The 17,365-nt window shown below is 40.1% G+C and overlaps 1 protein-coding gene across 2 annotated transcripts in view; it reads left to right on the top strand.

Moving 5' to 3' along the window:
* ubtd2 (ubiquitin domain containing 2) overlaps nucleotides 1-17,365 on the top strand; it is a 69,992-nt gene that overhangs the window by 13,866 nt on the left and 38,761 nt on the right. The window contains exon 2 of one of the 2 annotated variants that reach the window (XM_080201645.1): nucleotides 11,160-11,275. The exons of the other annotated variant lie outside the window; for it this stretch is intronic. Coding sequence (XP_080057771.1) covers nucleotide 11,275 — 1 coding nt within the window. The 5' untranslated portion in view covers nucleotides 11,160-11,274. The remainder of the gene's footprint in view (nucleotides 1-11,159; nucleotides 11,276-17,365) is intronic. 2 annotated transcript variants of the gene reach the window in all.

The raw sequence follows: 17,365 nt of genomic DNA, 5'->3' as shown, positions 1-17,365 counted from the left end.
CTTCGTCAGCGCTGCTCCTTCATCACCTGAAGCTCAAAGCTAGTGGCTTGTGCTACCAAATAAACCTGTTAGACTTTAACCTGGTGTTGTGAGACTTCTTACTGAGCTTCCATCCTTAAAGATGCTCTCAGCCCCACTGTTTTTCCACCATTCTTTGTTTGACCTACCTAACTTCTGGGGTGAATGTAAAAGATCCCATGGAATTTTTTTGAAGAAGAGCAAAGTACTTTATTCTGGCCAGTATTTATCCCTCAATCAACATCGCAAAAACAGATTATCTGGTCATTGTTACTTTGTGGGTGTTTACTGCACAAATTGCCTGCCTGTGACCATACTTCAAAAGTAATTAATGGGCTGTAAAACGCTTTCAGACGTCTGGTGGTCATGAAAAGCATTATATGAATACAAGTCTTTCTTTGTCGTTTTTATTGTTACAACAAAGGCCCTTTAATGTTCCTCCTTTTGAAACATTATCAAAACCTATATCATCCACAAACGTAGGGGATCAAAACAAGACACTGGTGGCTTAGCATTTTTCATTCTGGGTGCAAATTGTGGTTAAAAGTATGCTAGTTTTCTGAAGTGAAGTTATGGTTCAAGTTTCTGCTCAAACTCATTTGCATAATCATAAACCTAAAATTTTCCATGAACCAGCACGTTGGACAGCATTTTAGAATTTATTTTCACTTGTGATCAATGATATTTGGTAACTTGATACAGTTTTATTAACACAGTCAAATGGATTTATCACAAAAAACATTTATTCAGTGTCTTGTCTCCATTTCTGAATAGCCTAATATTAGATAACTGAAAAATTACTTGAAAAAATGAAGAACTGTTTACCCAATTTCTTCAGTGCACACTAATCAAATAACTTGTATTAAAAATAATTTACTAAATCTTTTCTAAGAAGGCACAGAAGAGTGATATAGTTGGAAAAAGTCTACGCTGTAAATATTTCCATTTTAAAGGTCAAATGATTTCATACCAGTTAGGCAATCAAAATATTAACTATCATTAACACTTGGGAAAATGATAACTGGAACTTCTAGTATAGTATTAGTTTATTGTTAGCAATAAAGCAGACAGCATAAGAAAACACAATCTTCTATGAAACTGAAATGAATGCTGTCAAATTCTGTTTTATACTGTTCCTGTGAAGTGCCTTGGGAGGCTTTATGTTAGAAGTGCTATATAAATTCAAGTTATTGTAAATATAGCTCTAGTCTTTTTAAGTTTCATCATTGTGTAACTGTGTCATCTCACTTTCTATATTTAATTTTCAGTTTCTAATAATTATGCTTTCACGCTGTTCATGTAAATTTTCAAACGTCAAGCTGGGTTGCATGCATGTGAAAAGATGTATGCTGTTCTGTTCTTCCCCTACCCAGTCTTCCACACCCCTAGTCAGCCTGTCTGCTAACATGCCCTTGTGGTTTAACCCTGGATATTTCCCCTATTACCACCATGTGATATCTTTAGTTGGCACAATAAAGGCTTGCAAACAAGTAAATATCGGTTGGAAACTGAGTAATTGTATAAATCTTGTGGATTATTTTTCACTTGAAGGTGGCGATTTTTATCACTACTTCAAGCTGTGTTTGTGTCTTTACTTGTTAGAAGCCACTTATTTAATTAAGACTGTTGAACCTGGCAGTCTTTACACAATTTGGGAAAGCATTTCTTAGTTCTTTCTTAACTGTTATACTCTTCTTTTAATTCTGATCCCAGGAGCCAAAAGCCAAGAGCTGATTTCCAGTGTTTTTTTTCTGTTGAATTCATTTTCTGTGCATTGATAGGAAACTTGTTGATCCAGTTATACCTGATCTACAAGTATGCTGCCACCATGGAAAACTAACTTAAAAGCACAAGTTCAAGAACGGTATAAATGCAACTTCAGGTATTTTTGGATCCAGTGTCAGACTTCTGAACCACATCAACATGTAGGGCAGACCTTGATGTGTATCAAGAGCAGTGAAATACCACCTGCTTGCCCACTTTCATGATGTTCATTAGCTAGTGAAAGAGAGTGATTCAGAAACTTGCTATTAAGTTTGTTGCACACCACTTTATGTTTTAGGAACTTTTCTGGCAAAAACAAATGCAATCAAACATATGATCACATAAATTGATGGATATTCATTAGAGGTTGGCAAATTCAAGCACAAATTTTGGGGAAAGTAAACTATTCTACAGTAACAGGGTTCACAGCTTACAGCAAAAAGAGGACAGTTACACAGGTTATATCAGATGCTGTCACTAAGTCTTGTAAGGAAGCCATTTCAATCACATGAATCTCCTTTCCAATCTGAGAAAGCAAATCAACAAACATGTTGGCCAGACCTTGTAAACTTTTTTTTCAAGTGTTCACAAATGTATTTGTAGTGGGTTTTGTTTACTCGTTGGGTTAAGACTATTACTGGCATTGGAATTGATTTTGATTTTCTGTACTGTCTCTTGCATTACCCAAGGGAGATGGACTTTGATCATCTGACCTATATGTGGTTTATAAATGAGGCTGGCTCCACTGGCACTAAATAGGTTTGCCAGTGCACTCTTAATCTAAGTTCAAATCTAAACAAGAATCAAGTTTGAGTGATCTGAAAGAATTCTTTAATGACCATGTAACTTTCTTGAATAACATAGCATTGTATGTCACAGTGGTTGGTTGATCTTTTGGGGTAGTACTTGCCTTTTCTCTAGTCTCTTGAATATTTCTCCAGAGATCTAAAAGAAAAAATGGTGAATATTGAATTTGAGATTTCATTGAATTTGAGATTTCACAGAATTCCATCAAGTCTCCACTGACAACAATTCTACCCAGGCTGGATACCCGTAACCCCTCATATTTACTTTGCTAATCTCCCTGATATGAAGGGCAACCTAATTTGCGCATCTTTGGAGTGTGGGAGGAAACCAGAACATCCTGAAGGAAGCTGGGGAACGTGCAAACTCCACACATTTCTTTTTACGTTTCTTCACATCCTTTCCCCAACTCCTTGTTGGAATAGGGTTCCAGTGCACCTGTACAGCCCAAATAGCTGTTACTTAAACCTCCAGAACAATTTTTTTTGATAGGCTGTTTGACCAAGAAATTACTTCAGAAACTTGATCCTTATCTTTCAAAGGAAAGGTATGCACACACTCCTAGCTCTATATGAGCCACACGATCATAATTGCAGTTGGCAATATGGCTGTCTTTCATCACCCCCACCCCCCCGCCCCCTTTCCACTCAACGTACACTCTCAACTGACTTCGGGGTGTAAAATCTGACTGATCAGCTAACTCACCATTCGGGGTGGTCATTTTCACTTTGGGCATAAGCTGACAAACTAACCTTTTTCATTTCCACTTGTATCAAGGTGGAGCTATAACTTATCTCCGTTGAATCTCAGACCTTCTTGCAGCATATTGACTTATTGAATCTATTTGTTGTTTGTAATGTTCAGTTGCTTAGCACACTTTTTTTATAGGGAGCTTCAATAAAGCAATTTTATTTTGGAAATGTTTAACTTTATAATATTGCATCTGATTTTGATTTATTATTGTCACATGTATTAGCATACAGTGAAAATTATTGTTTCTTGTGCACTATACAGAGCATACCGTTCATAGAGAAGGAAACAAGTGAGTGCAGAACGTAGTGTTACAGTTGTGGCCAGGGTGAAGAGAAAGAGCAACTTAATGCAAGATAGGTTCATTCAAAAGTGTGATGCCAGCAGAGAAGAAGCTGTTATTTAACTCAGTTGGTATGTGTCCTGAGACTTTTGCATCTTTTCCCAATAGAAGGTGGAAGAGAGAATGTTCTGGGTGCATGGGTTCCTTAAAAAAGCAGGCTGCTTTGCCAAGGCAGCAGGACGTATGGACAGAGTCAATGGATGGGAGGCTGGTTTGTGTGATGAATTGGGCTATATTCACGACCTTTTGTAGTTTCTTGCAATCTTGGGCAGAGCAGGAGCCATACCAAACGGTGATATAACCAGAAAGAATGCTTTCAATGGTGCAGCTATAAAAGTTGGTGAGAGTTGTAGCTGACATGCCAAATTTCCTTAGTCTTCTGAGAAAGTAGAGGTGTTGGTGGGCTTTCTTGACTACAGTGTCAGCATGGGGAACGAGGACAGGTTATTGATGAATTTGTAAATTATTGCACATTATTCATCAGGAGGAAAAAACAAATACAAGTGAAAAATAATCATGTTTCCACAATTCAGTCCTTTTTGTTCTCCTTTGCCCTTTTTTGCTCTGTCTTCTCTCTCAGGAAGGGAGATTCGCATGAATAGAACAGCTTCCTTGCAAGACAGACTGACAACATCTGATATAACCCATGTAATTGTTTTTTTATGCCGTAAGCAATGAAGCCTGTTAAAGGGCTAGTTCATTTTTCCCAAAATTTGTGCTTGAATTTGCCAATCTCTATAACTAACATGATCTTATATTTTTCCCTGTAATTTACCCCCAACCTATTTTAAATCTTTGTTTTATTCATTCTTTGTTATTCAAAACTTATTAACTATTTCAAGGTTTTGAGTAGATCCACCACCCTTGCTGTGTCATTGTGATGCAGAGGAATGAAACTTATAAACAGGAAGTCATGGAACTCTGAGTAGTAAGTCTTGTTGTTCAGAGGAAAGAAGTATTTTATTTCTCTTTGCCTTCCCTGAAAATGTTTACCTAAAAAAATGTAATCAGGAAAGCTGTGGCAGGAGGTTGCAATTGCATTAAGATTGTCATTCTTGGAGCACGCCAAGATTGTTTTGTTTATAACTCCCACTGCCATATTAGCTGGAATAAATAGAAACTGTTGCCCTCAGTTGTATACTGAGAGTTGTAATCTATTACCTGGTTGAACTTGTTCATTCAGGGAGTATTTAAGTACCATAATACATTCTCTGGGAACTAAAAAATCTGGCCTTCATGGAAAGAAACTTATCCCGCATAGGGAATACCTCTTGTATTATTGCACAATGGCTAAAGTTGAGTGTTGTGTTTCAAAGGAGGAGTCTTTGTCATTGTGTGATATTAAATTTTCCATGTTGTGCAGTTGGGGAATGAGAAAATAAAATGATTGCTAAAACAAACATGTAAAATTGAATGGTTAATTGGTGACTATGGTCACTGGTTGTTCATTTGGCTTCTTTATGTTTTTAAATTTTGCATAAGATCAAATGAATAATATCAATCAGTATCAACTGATGGTGGATCTGTTGAGCTTAACTAAAGTTTAAGGCTGAATACAGCACTCTCGTTGTACTGAAAAAAACATATGATCATGACAAGCAATAAATACTGATCCAGATCAATCAGGATGGCTAGCATACAGTAACAGCTCTTTTTCCACTTTTCTTGATGCCTTGCATATTCGCAACTTCTCAAACTACTTAGCATGAGTGATGATCTACCATTAAGAATTTCTCTCTCCTATTAACTACAGTGAAGTCATTCCAAGTCTCCTACTTATTATCCTTTTTCAATTGTGGACCTAGATGATTTTTGATGAGGTCTTTTTACCTTAAGGATTTATTTTATTTCAAAATACAGTATAAAACAGGCTTGTCCAACCCATAACCCACCCACAGGCCACAATCTGGCTCACCGAATGTCTCTATCTGGCCTGTGGATTTGTGTTCAAACTATAGGTAAGCTCAGTGAAAGGTTCCACAAGGAGCTGTTCCTCCAGTCACAAGCTGTTTCTCTCCCTCGTTTGCTATCAGCAGCAAATTTAGGAGAGAAACAGTCTCTGGAGGATCATAATACAGTGTGAAGGTGGGTGGCCCATATTTTTACACCATGTGATCTCTACCTTTTGGCCACGCACTGTCTTTGTTGCCCTTCTCTGTGGGCACCAGCTCCTGAACGAGCACAGGACATAAAATGGTGGGGGGGTGGAGAAGCACGAAGGTCGCAGGAATAGTACCTGCCTGCCCAAACCACCCAACCCGTCCCTAATCCAGGCAGTTGGAGTCTCGGGACGGAGTGCTGAAGTGCATCTCTTCATAGTGTTCTGAGTACCTCTTCAGTAAGATATTTAAACTTCCAGGACCTGGTTGGGGAGTAAATGAGACTGGGAGTGAGTTGGACATGGACACACCGCATCCTCCTCCCTCAAAAACCTACCTACATAGCAGGCCAGAAAATGAGGAAAACCTTAGCTGAAAGACAAGTTGCATCCAGTTCCTGCTAGAATTCTGCCGAGGCCAGCTCGGACTGTAGCCCACAGGAGGCAAATGTGAGTTAAACCAAACTCCTTAGCTTGGCCCCACTCTCTATTCCTTTCCTGGTGACCAGGTTTTATTACCTAGTCTGTCTCTCCAGCTCTGCTTCTTAAGCAAAAAGACAAAAAAAAGGTTTTATGGGTTAATTCTGCTATTTAGCACTTTTTAATGGTAATTTTTGATTTTCTTTAAAATTATCAATTTGCTGCTTTGACATTGATTTTAAAAACATATTTAAGGTTGTGCCAAAACGCATCTTGCTGAAATTTTTGCATTGGCTCCTTGAGTGAAAAAAAATGTTGAAATGTAACCCCCAACTCCCACCTCCACCCATGAAAAAGTTGGACAAGCCTGCTGTAAAATATCACATTCTTTAGCAAAACCTTGAGTTGAAAAATCCATGTTTAATGTTATTCACCTGCCATTAACTACTTTGCTTGTACCTTCTGGCCTTGACCAATGCAACCTAAGCCTTGCATCACCCTTTACTTATCACACCTCAGGATGTTCTATCTGACCAGCTTCATCATTCAAATACATATTCTGTCTGGCATAAAGCCAACTCCCAAAAATTTAATTATTTACCTCAATTCCACTATTCTTTTAGTTCAAATTCTTTGTAAGGCTTGTTAATAACTGCTCATGAAGGTGTAGGTGTTCTATTAGAGGAATAAAACTATTGACATTCACCAAAGTAATTTCTACTCCCATGAATTTAGATAATTCTTAATTCAGAAGGTTAACTAAAAATACTATCACAGATTATAATTTTGAGTATCTAATGATTGTTCCCTTACTTGGTCCTATTTGATCATGGGTCCTTTTCGGAGCTGGGTTCAGTTGTTATCTAAGCATGATCATTCCAGTAGATTGTTTCTAGAGAAACAAAATTCTAGGTTGTTTCCAGAACAGAGATTACAGCACTTTTTTTTTATTTGTACACCCAGTGCGGGTATTGCTACTGTTGTAAAAAAAATCAGTCTGTTTTAACCCTTATACAGTGGACAAATAACTTTGAGTAGATGTCCTATTAGTACAAACTATTTATTTAAACCCACACAATCAATAATCACCCACCCGACCAACAATAAGTTACCTTACAGAAAATACTAGAATTCAAGTACGATACAAGATCTTGATTTAACTTTGTGTGACTGACAAGTACCCAAACAGATATTGGCCTTTATCTGTGTGCTGGTCTTGATAGTTGTCGATGTAGTTTGGTCCTTTGGTCTGGTCTGGCATTCTGGCTGTGGTCTGTCTTCCTTCCTTCTCGGGTGTGGTGGCTCTCCTCTTGCTGGCGACGTTCACCATTGTTGCAGCTCGTTCATGTGGTCAGAGAGAGAGATTCCTGATTGTGCAGCACCCTTTATACCCCGTTTGGTTTCATGCCCCTTTTTGGCCATTGCCAATAATCAATCAGGACTTGATCACCCTGATCGATAAGAGTCCAATCAGGTGCTACAACACCGATCTCTGGGTGTGTCCCCAGCAGCCATGTCTGTAGGTGTTAGAGGCACGTAGGTCACATACCTTCCTCCTAAATAAGGATTCACGGTGCCTTTACGTGATCATGGTGCCAGTGTGATCAGAAAGTTTCTTTCATCCTGGAGATGGCCCAGATCGTGTGTATTCACTCATCAGGGTTGCAGCCTGTTTGTCTGTCTTTAAACTGCAGCCTGTCGGTTTAGTTTCTTGCCCAGTTGTCCCAGAGTGCTTTACAAAATGCCATTTTAGATGGCCTGTTTGGCTACACTACTAAAGCATTATTGACCATTTCTAATTGCCCTTGAGAAGGTGATGGCAAGCTGCATTCCTGAACTACTACTGTCCAGGTGGTGTCTGTGCACCCATTGCTGTGAGGAAGAATGATTTTGACCCATTTCAAGCCCCTGATATTACAGAGGCACGTATGTAACTTATTTCTAACTGATTACTAACTGATTAATTGGTTCAAATGTTCTGGCCTATTGCATAGATGAAAATTAGATTGGACAGGCCCATGCTGAAGGATTGCCTGTGATGGCGTGCAGGGGATGGGATGAATGATACCAGATTTTCTGCAAGTGATCACTTTTTTACTTGAATGGGCAAATGGCTTGCCCTTGTCTGTGAGCTCAAGATCTGATTTGGCTGTGACTGTCATTAATAGGAAAGTAATGGTGGTGGGAGAGAAAAGGACGAATTGATCAGTGGCACAGCTATGGCCCTTCTGAAGAATTGGAGGTGCTGCTGACCATATTTTGAACTAAAACCCACCCAGTTCAGTGCAAGGACGGAGGCAAGCTTAATGGATTGTTTAGGTTGTTGACCAAAGTATTTCAGCCCGCCGCGTGCCTCGTACATGGCGGTGAATGAGGCGGAAACGTGCTGGTTTCAGGAGGGAGATGAGCAAGCGTGCCGTTGTACAGATTTCTTTTGAGATCTCAAACATGTCGTTGATATGATTTGTGAATTCCCAGTTCTGTAGGAACTGCAAGCATTATTACACACATTTTTATACACTCTTTTGCACAATCGCACTGTCGAAACAGATCGAGATACTCTCCTGGAATCGCAAACAGATGGTTAGCCATTCAACCGAGAGTGCTATTCTTACAGGGCAGGGCTGGCAGTTTACTCGATAGTGTCAGCAACCATGGATGCAGAGATTAACCATCCTTCCAATGAAAAACTTCCAGAAATATGAGCAGCGTGGACTGCCACATTGCGGCTGTTTCCGGATAATGTCCTTTCAGAAACGTAATGCGGCTTTTTTTTTATGGAAACATCCGAAGACATTGAGTTAAAGTCTTGCTGCAGTAGATAGATTAGGGAAGCATTAATAGTCCCGTCTACAATACTCGGGACACTCTCGTGTAATAAAAGCTCAACATTCAGTGCACTGATTGTTACGCGCGCCACGGAATCGGAGCGGGCGAAGGGTAGACAATGGAAATGTCCATTGGCCTTGGTGGGATTTTCCGGTCTCTGGTCGACCGTGGCCGGAAAATCCTGCTTATACGATGAGCAGCATGCGGAGGCTGGACGTCCCTGATGGCGCCGGTGTGTAGTCAGGAGCATTTGAACCCGCGGATCTCATCATCGTGTTGCAACCAAGGACTCCCGCCTGTGAGCAGGAATTAGTGCCAAAAATCCCTAGGGAATGCTTCTGGCATTGAGATGAGCAGTAGTTGCGGGGCGGAGAGTGAGTGCTCGAGGGCCAATAATGGCGGGGAAAGTGGAGGCTCTGGGTATTCCTCTAGATCTTAGAGAAACAGTCCAAGTCCAGAAAGAAACCGTATAAAAAGAAATATTGAACTTAACTGGTTTCTTCTGGTCATGATCCTGCCTGCCTCTGGTTTCAGTAATAAATATGACACTGCGTCATGTTGCAATTGGCAGCAAAATCATGTTGCGGTTTGAATGATGTCATCAAATGCTGACTTTGAAGTATTTGTGAGGCCCCCACCTATCAGGGGCGGGCAATGTTGCCGAAAAAAAGCAATTAAAATATCAGTAGATGGAAATTCGACTGGAATTAACATCTGACCACCCTGCTGTCACTGCAGACAAGGTTAAAACCTGCTTTTAGAATTTATCTCTTGTTAATAAATATGCGCACTGTGCTATATCTCCCTTGGGTAGCTTGAAAAACTGTTGTGTTTTGCTAACTTTTACTTCCGTAAAAAGTCCGACAACACCAGGTTTTAGTCCAACCGATTTATTTGATAATAGACTCACAAGCTTTCGGGGTTAGCCCCTTTGTCAGGTGAATGGAGAGTTCTGGCCTCAGACAGAACATATAAAGCACAGACAGTTTAGAGATTACTGATTAGAATGTGAATCCTTATGCCTAACCTGTTCAAGACCTGAAGTGGCTGACAATGTGAGTGGAAGGAGCACTGATCACAGGTTACAGAGATGTGTATTGTCTCCAGACAGTACAGTAAGTGAGGTTTTGCAAACCCAGGCAAGTCACGGGGTTACAGATAGTGCGACATGAACCCAAGATCCCTGTTGAGACCGCCCTCGTGTGTGGAACTTGGCTATCAGTCTCTGTTCAGCGACTCTGCGCTGTCGTGTGTCGTGGAGGCCGCTTTGGAGAATGCTTACCCGAAGGTCAGAGGCTGAATGCCCGTGACCACTGAAGTGTTCGCCAACAGGAAGGGAACAGTCTTGCCTGGTGATTGTCGAGCGATGTTCATTCATCCATTGTCGTAGCGTCTGCATGGTCTCCCCAATGTACCATGCTTCGGGACATCCTTTCTTGCAACTGTACTGTACTGTCTGGAGACAATACACATCTCTGTAACCTGTGATCAGTGTTCCTTCCACTCACATTGTCAGCCACTTCAGGTCTTGAACAGCAGGTTAGGTGTAAGGATTCGCATTCTAATCAGTAATCTCTAAACTGTCTGTGCTTTATGTGCTCTGTCTGAGGCCAGAACTCTCCATTCACCTGACGAAGGGGCTAACCCCGAAAGCTTGCGAGTCTATTATCAAATAAATCGGTTGGACTAAAACCTGGTGTTGTCAGACTTTTTGCTGAAATTCTGCCCAGAGAGATCACTGGATCCCTCGACAAAACTCACTTGATTGTAAGCAGTGAGCGTCCTTACTTTGCTACTAACTGAAAACTTTGTTTGGTGTTTGAGAGAAAGTGTTCCCCACAAAGTATCACTGATTTTTATGGCAGTTGAGGGATTATTCATAAAGAGCAAGTGGTTATGCTCCCTGCTTATGGTAATTGTTATCAGAGCACTTCCATTGAGAGCACTTCCATTACATTTAAGATGTGTGCTCTGAAGTTACTGCAAGAAGCCTACAAAATGCAGTATTAGAGTATGATTAACTGCTTTAAAGTCTGATGTATAGTGCTAAGTCATATTGTAAGAACTAGCCTGCTTGCAGCAAAATCTGCCCCCTTGATGGCTATATAACTGTCATCTTTTCAAATACCTCAGGTCATGGAAAATTGGGATTAGTTAGCAAGATACAGAAAAGTCCTCTTATTCCAGGTGACAGAAGCACAGAAACAACAGATCAAGGAAACTGAAGTGCAGCTTTATTGAGGAAAGAAGTAAGCTCCAATTACTATAGAGTTGTGTTCTACCAAGGCATTATGAACTTTTTAACATCAAACGACCTCAAAGACATGTACGGCCCGTGAATTTAAATTTTAAGTAGTCCTTGCCACTGAAACACAATGTTGTCAAGATTTTCATCTGTGGAAGCTTCAACAGTGCATCCTGAGAAGGATCAGAGAATCACTGACAACAGCTTTTGGATTTCTGAGTTTAACTGTGTTTGTGTGGGTGCCTGAAGTTGTTGTCAGTTTCACAGGTTAATGCTGTAATTACAGCTGCAAACTGCAGGCTGATATGTTTCCATTTTATCTATTCCACTTGTCAGTTAATGCACAAAAGCTAGCAAATTACCACTGCCTTCAGACACTTAAATTCTGGACAAATATCAAAGTGTGTACTTGGTTAGCCAAAAAAAATCACGCTGATCTCAAGTTGCTTTTTAAGAAAGCAGGGTACATACTGAAAGTATTAAGCAGGATTAAGACCTTTATCCATGTAAATAAAAATGATGTGATTTACAGTTACCGATCAGAGTGAAAAAGGTGCACAAAAGTCTTGACTCTGGTATGAAACAGCATTCTAATTGACTTAGGAGATTGAAGTCTTTTTTTAAAAGGTGCGGCAAAGTGGCTGTTCATTATGCAAGTTTGCAAAGGCAGTTATCAATATGTTGTTAGAATAAATAATATTTCCTGAGGAAAACTACATTTCATTATATATTGTATTTGATCTAACATTTTTACCATCTCAAAAGGCATTAAGGAAACAACATACAAAGCATTAATACAAATGTTCCTTCATTGCACGATGGTTAAACTTGTGTAAATTTTGTGCCAAATCCTGACCTTGCCTTGGAGTGAAATTCCTTGTTGTAAACATACTCACCATGATTGTATTTAACATCACACACAATACAAGTCCAATATGCTGTAGAACTGGATATAAGAAAATATTCAGGAAGCATTTCTGGATACTGCTTAAACCTGCTCAACATTAAATGTTTAGACAGTATAAGTGTTGCTTATTTTGCCTAAGCATTTAAAATTTAACTGCTTGGAGACGGACTCGTCGGGCAAGCAGGATTAAAGTTTCAGTCAACCAGAATAAATAGGTTTTGCCTGGCTGAAATCCAAACTGTATCTGCTGATTTGAATGGTAGCAACTATCTAAGTGCACCTTGGAGTACCATCCGTTCTTGATCTTTTAGTTGCAAACTAGTTATAAATCTATGTCGGACCAGAGATAAAATGTCTGATTTTCTGCTTTGTTCACATAGCTGTTCAGAGTCATGAATGAAGGTGGTTCTAATATTTTTAAGCTGGCTGACATTCCTAGGCTTGAACAGGTTGACCTGCAGCAGTTCCTATCTATCCTGCTTTATGTAGTAGAACGGATTCATTTTAGAAATAATGGTGAATTATTTGTTGAAGCTGTAGTTATTTCCTGCAGCTCACTACTTTGTTTGTTACATCAATAAAAATCTATATATCCAAATTTTTTGGATGAAGTAGAAATAAGTTGGCTATTTGGAGGGAAATTCGAATTACATAAACTTGCAAATTTTACTTTTTTAAATCAGATTTGTCATTGTGCCAGGAGCCTAGTTAGTATGATTTAGCTCTGTTTCTGATGGTCTCTTGTGCAATATGTGGTCATCCTGTTAAAATTGTTTCTCCTTCCCCAAAGAAGACTTTGGTTTGACATTAAAACTATTTTTAGAGCAGTTTACCATGTTATAATAATGCTTTGTTTTAAAATATAGTTTTTTTTCTCTCAAAACTTTAATCTGGCATTTATAACAAAAATGAGCCACAACTCAAATCAGCTGAAACTCGCAAACATCCTGAGTTTTTAAAAACTTTATTTATTTGTGTCACAAGTAGGCTTAAATTAAGTTACTATGAAAATCCCCTGGTTGCCGCATTCTGGTAGCTGTTTGGCTACACTGAGGGAGAATTGAGCATAGCCAGTGCACCTAACCAGTACATCTCTTGGACTATGGGAGGAAACTGGAGCACCCAGAGGAAACCCATGCAGACACAGGGAGAGCATGCAGACTCTGCACAGACAGTGACCCAAGTCAGGAATCGAACCTGCATCCCTGGCACTGAGGCAGCGTTGCTAATCACTATGCCACCGTGTCCAGTTGTTAAGGAGGTAGCATCCTAAGGAACACACAACCTTTTTAATATTCCACAACAGACACTGCTCAAAGATTGAATTAGGTTAAAATTTTTAAAGGCTGGAACAGGAATCAATCCTAGAACCCACTCTTTTCTGATTTTGACTTAGCCAATGTTTTTTGGAGGTGGGCTGGCCATTGGAGCAATTTTCCAACCTCTCCTCACCTGGCGCAGATGGTGCTGATTCGGGAAAATAGTGTGTAGGACTAAAAATTGGTTCTGCAGCAAACAGTTTGTAATCATCCTGGTCCCTTTCTAATAGCGCAAGCTGGATCATGCCCAGGAAGGGCATGAGGTAAACTAGCATTTTTAAAGTAGCATTTAAATATGCATAGCGTATTTGATGCTGGATCCTTCCAGATCTTGGGACCTTTGGCACAAGACCAGTGAGAATCATTGCCCACCAGGTATCCTGGCATTGCCAGTGTGCCAATAGCAGTGCCAAGGTGGTGGGAATGGGTCTGTGCAGGGGGATCTGTGCAGTTGGTGGGGGGGGGGGAAATGCATGTAAGTGGTCATGATTTGGGGGGCGGTGTGGTCATGAAGTTGACCCATTGGGAGTGCTCCGATCCCAGCGACCAGGGAGGGGGTGGGGAAACATGCTGGTGGCGTGAGTGGGAGAAGGTGTTTCCCAGTGCATTGAGTTCGCAGTGCCCTTTCAAAGCGGCGCTTGAGCAGCTTGCAGCCAGGCTCACCAGTGTGTTTGGATCCTGCCCCTTCCAGAACTGGCATACAACTCGCCATTCTCCGAAAAACCTAAGCGTGGGACAGTTGCAATCTGGATCGCGCATGACACCAGCGTGGATCACTCCAATGTTCTCACCGTAACGTCACTTAACAGCCGCTCATGCCACGTGCTCCTGCTGCAGCAAGGTCAGAGAATCTGGCACCCAGTCAAATCTCCAGTAACTGCAGTGGGATGGGAAAATTCTGCTGGCATGAACAGCCATAAAATTCCAGCCTTAATTTTTTTTCGGGGGAAAATTGTGGCCCTTAAGGTTGTACCTCAATTTTTAAAGCGTTACTATTGAATTGCTGTCAACCAGTTTTCCTGAACCTTGGGAAATCCAGCAGATAAAAGCAGGCAAGTGGGCATCAGAGTAAGTGGTTTTTATAGTATTTGTGGACCAGAAGTTGTTTCTTCTAGGTCCACCCAACAAGCTAATCCCAATTTGAAATTTTACAAACCTCTGTTGGTCTAAGTATCCAGTAGCAGTCAATTGAATCCGTCTCTCGGCTTTGGTTTTGAAATGTTTGCAGAAATGAAAAGGCAAATAATCTTCTAATGCTGCAATGTAGAATTCTAATGATGTCTAAACAATAAGAAAACTAATTATTTTTACTTGCTAACTTTGTAGAAAATTACAATATTTTCAATGAAAAGTGGTTCATTTAATGGAGTGGTGAAAAGAAACTGAGTTCTGAAGAGAGTATGAATAACCTAGAATTTTTTACTCTGGAGAATAGAAAGCTTAGGGGCTGAAGTGAAATTTAAGTATTTCAGCTTTTTTAAGGAATAGATGTATTAAATCCCTGATTATATGTTTGAGGTTGAGACACGCTCTAAAACCTGAGGAACACAACCTCTGGTTATGGAAGAGAGCTGATTGCTACATCATTAGACTTACTAATTCTTTTTTATGGCAGTTGTAGAACAACAGCTATAATTTTACATTCAGATGGTTAAGCCAGATAATTGCATCATGAGTACTGGTGTTTATAGCTGTATATTGTGAATTGGCATTGAGTTGTTTTCCATGGTCTGTTCCAGGTTATCAGTCTCCCACTGGCAGGCTTTTAACTTTCCATTTATTCATTGAATATTCACGCCTGTCATGGTTTGTGAGAATATGCTTGGGCATTACCCATTAGACTTCTAGAATACAAAAGCAAGGGATCTTCTGCATCAGGTCTTCCTTGAGGTGCTTGTGACTTCTTGTGAACTCTATTCAGACTTCTCAGTTTCATCAGCATTGAAATAGCATTTTTAATAGCATTGGTCCCAAAAGGCTTGTGCACCTTAAAATGTATTGAAGGACATTGTAGCAGTCTGGAGAATGGAGAGTTTGTTTTCCTTTGTCATATTGAATGGTGGGGCAGGCTTGAAGGACTTGGTGGCCTACTCTTTCTATTTCTTGTGTGTTTGTTAGGCTTGGTAGCAGGATAGTAGAGGAAATTTAATGAAGGTATTCAAAATCATGAGGGGTCAGGATAGAATTGAGAGGCAGAAACTGTTCCTATTCACGAAATATCAAGGACAAAATAGCACAGACCTAATGTGATTAGCAGAGGAAGCAAAAGCAACATGAAAATCCTTTCCGTGCAGCAAGTGAATCTGGTGAACTGGTGCGATGACAATCTTTCTCTCAATGTCAACAAGACAAAGGAGATAGTTATCAACTTCAGAAAGTGTAGTGGACTTGCCCCTGTTCACACCAATGGGGATGAAGTGGAAATGGTCAAGAACTTCAACTTTCTAGATGTCCAGATCATCATCAATCTGTCCTAGTCCCACCATGTCAATGCTATAGTTAAGAAAGCCCACCAATACCTCTACTTTGTCAGGAGGTTAAGGAAATTTGGCATGTCTGCTGTGACTCCAGCTTTTGCAGATGCACCATAGAAAGCATTCTTCCTAGTTATACTACAGCTTGGAATAGTTCCTGCTCTGCCAAGATGCAAGAACCTACAAAGGGTCATGAATGAAGCCCAGTCCATCTTGCAAACCAATCTCCCAACCATTGACATCTACACTTGCACTGCCTTTGAAAAGCAGCCACTATAATCAAGGACTCCACACACCCCGAACATTCTCTCTTCTGTCGGAAAAAAGACACACAGGTCTCAGGACACGTACCAACCAACTCGAGAACAGCTTCTTCCCTGCTGCCACCAGACTGTTGAATGGACTACCTTGTATTAAGTTGAACTTTCTTTTTCTACCCCTAACTATGACTGTAATGCTACATTCTGCACTCTCTCTCCTTTTCATTTTCTATGTTCGGTATGCTTCTTCTATATAGCATATAAGAAACAATACTTTTCATTGCGTGTTAGCATTGTTAATACGTGTGACAAATCAAATCAAAGCAGTTAAGTTCTAGCCTGCACTGCCTGAGAGCATTCAAAATGGAATTAGACTGTCTAAATGAAAAAAGTTTAGCTGTAGGCAAAGCAAGAGAATGACAATAAGCAAATTGCTTATTTGGAATGCTGGGCTGCCGAAAGAATGGGCCAAGTGTCTCCTAGCACACCAACAATTCTGTGAAGGATGACAAACCGGACCTGAATGTGCAATAATATTAAAGCAAAATACTGCAAATGCTGGAACCTGAAATAAAAACATAAAATGCTGGTAAATCCCAGATCTCACAGCATCTGTAGAGAGAGAGAAATCTAACATTTCGAGTCTGGATGACCCTTTTGGAGGAGTAAGGACGCTAACCATGGTATCAAATTGAAAGAAAAAGTCTATACTGCAAAGATCAGTGGCAGATAGAAGATTGGACAGACTATAAATAGGAGAAAAGAATAACTAAAATTATGAGGCGGTAGAAATTAGAGTACAGGAAAACACTAGCTAGGAATATAGAAACAGTAAGAGTTCCTACAGAGGATTAAAAAAGAGAATAAGCAAAGTGAGCTTTGATCTTCTAGTGAGTTTGTTTGGAGAATTAATGGAAAATAAGGACATGGCAAACGATTGAATAGGTATTTTGCATTGGTTCTCACTGTGTAGAGGATAAAAGTAACATTTCAAATATTTGTGAATCAGGAGGTGAAAGGGAGCAAGGAATCTAAGCAATTATAATCACTAGAGAAAGTGTGCGAGGAAAATTTATTAAGCTAAAAGCTGGCATGTCCCCAGATCCTGGTGGACTTCATCTTCAGTCAATTGCC

This window comes from Carcharhinus amblyrhynchos, chromosome 13 (genome assembly GCF_965287045.1).
Source record: "Carcharhinus amblyrhynchos chromosome 13, sCarAmb.v2.hapA, whole genome shotgun sequence".
NCBI classification, from domain to species: domain Eukaryota; kingdom Metazoa; phylum Chordata; class Chondrichthyes; order Carcharhiniformes; family Carcharhinidae; genus Carcharhinus; species Carcharhinus amblyrhynchos.
Note: the sequence above shows the minus strand (reverse complement) of the source record. Positions and strands in the feature narration are given on the sequence as shown.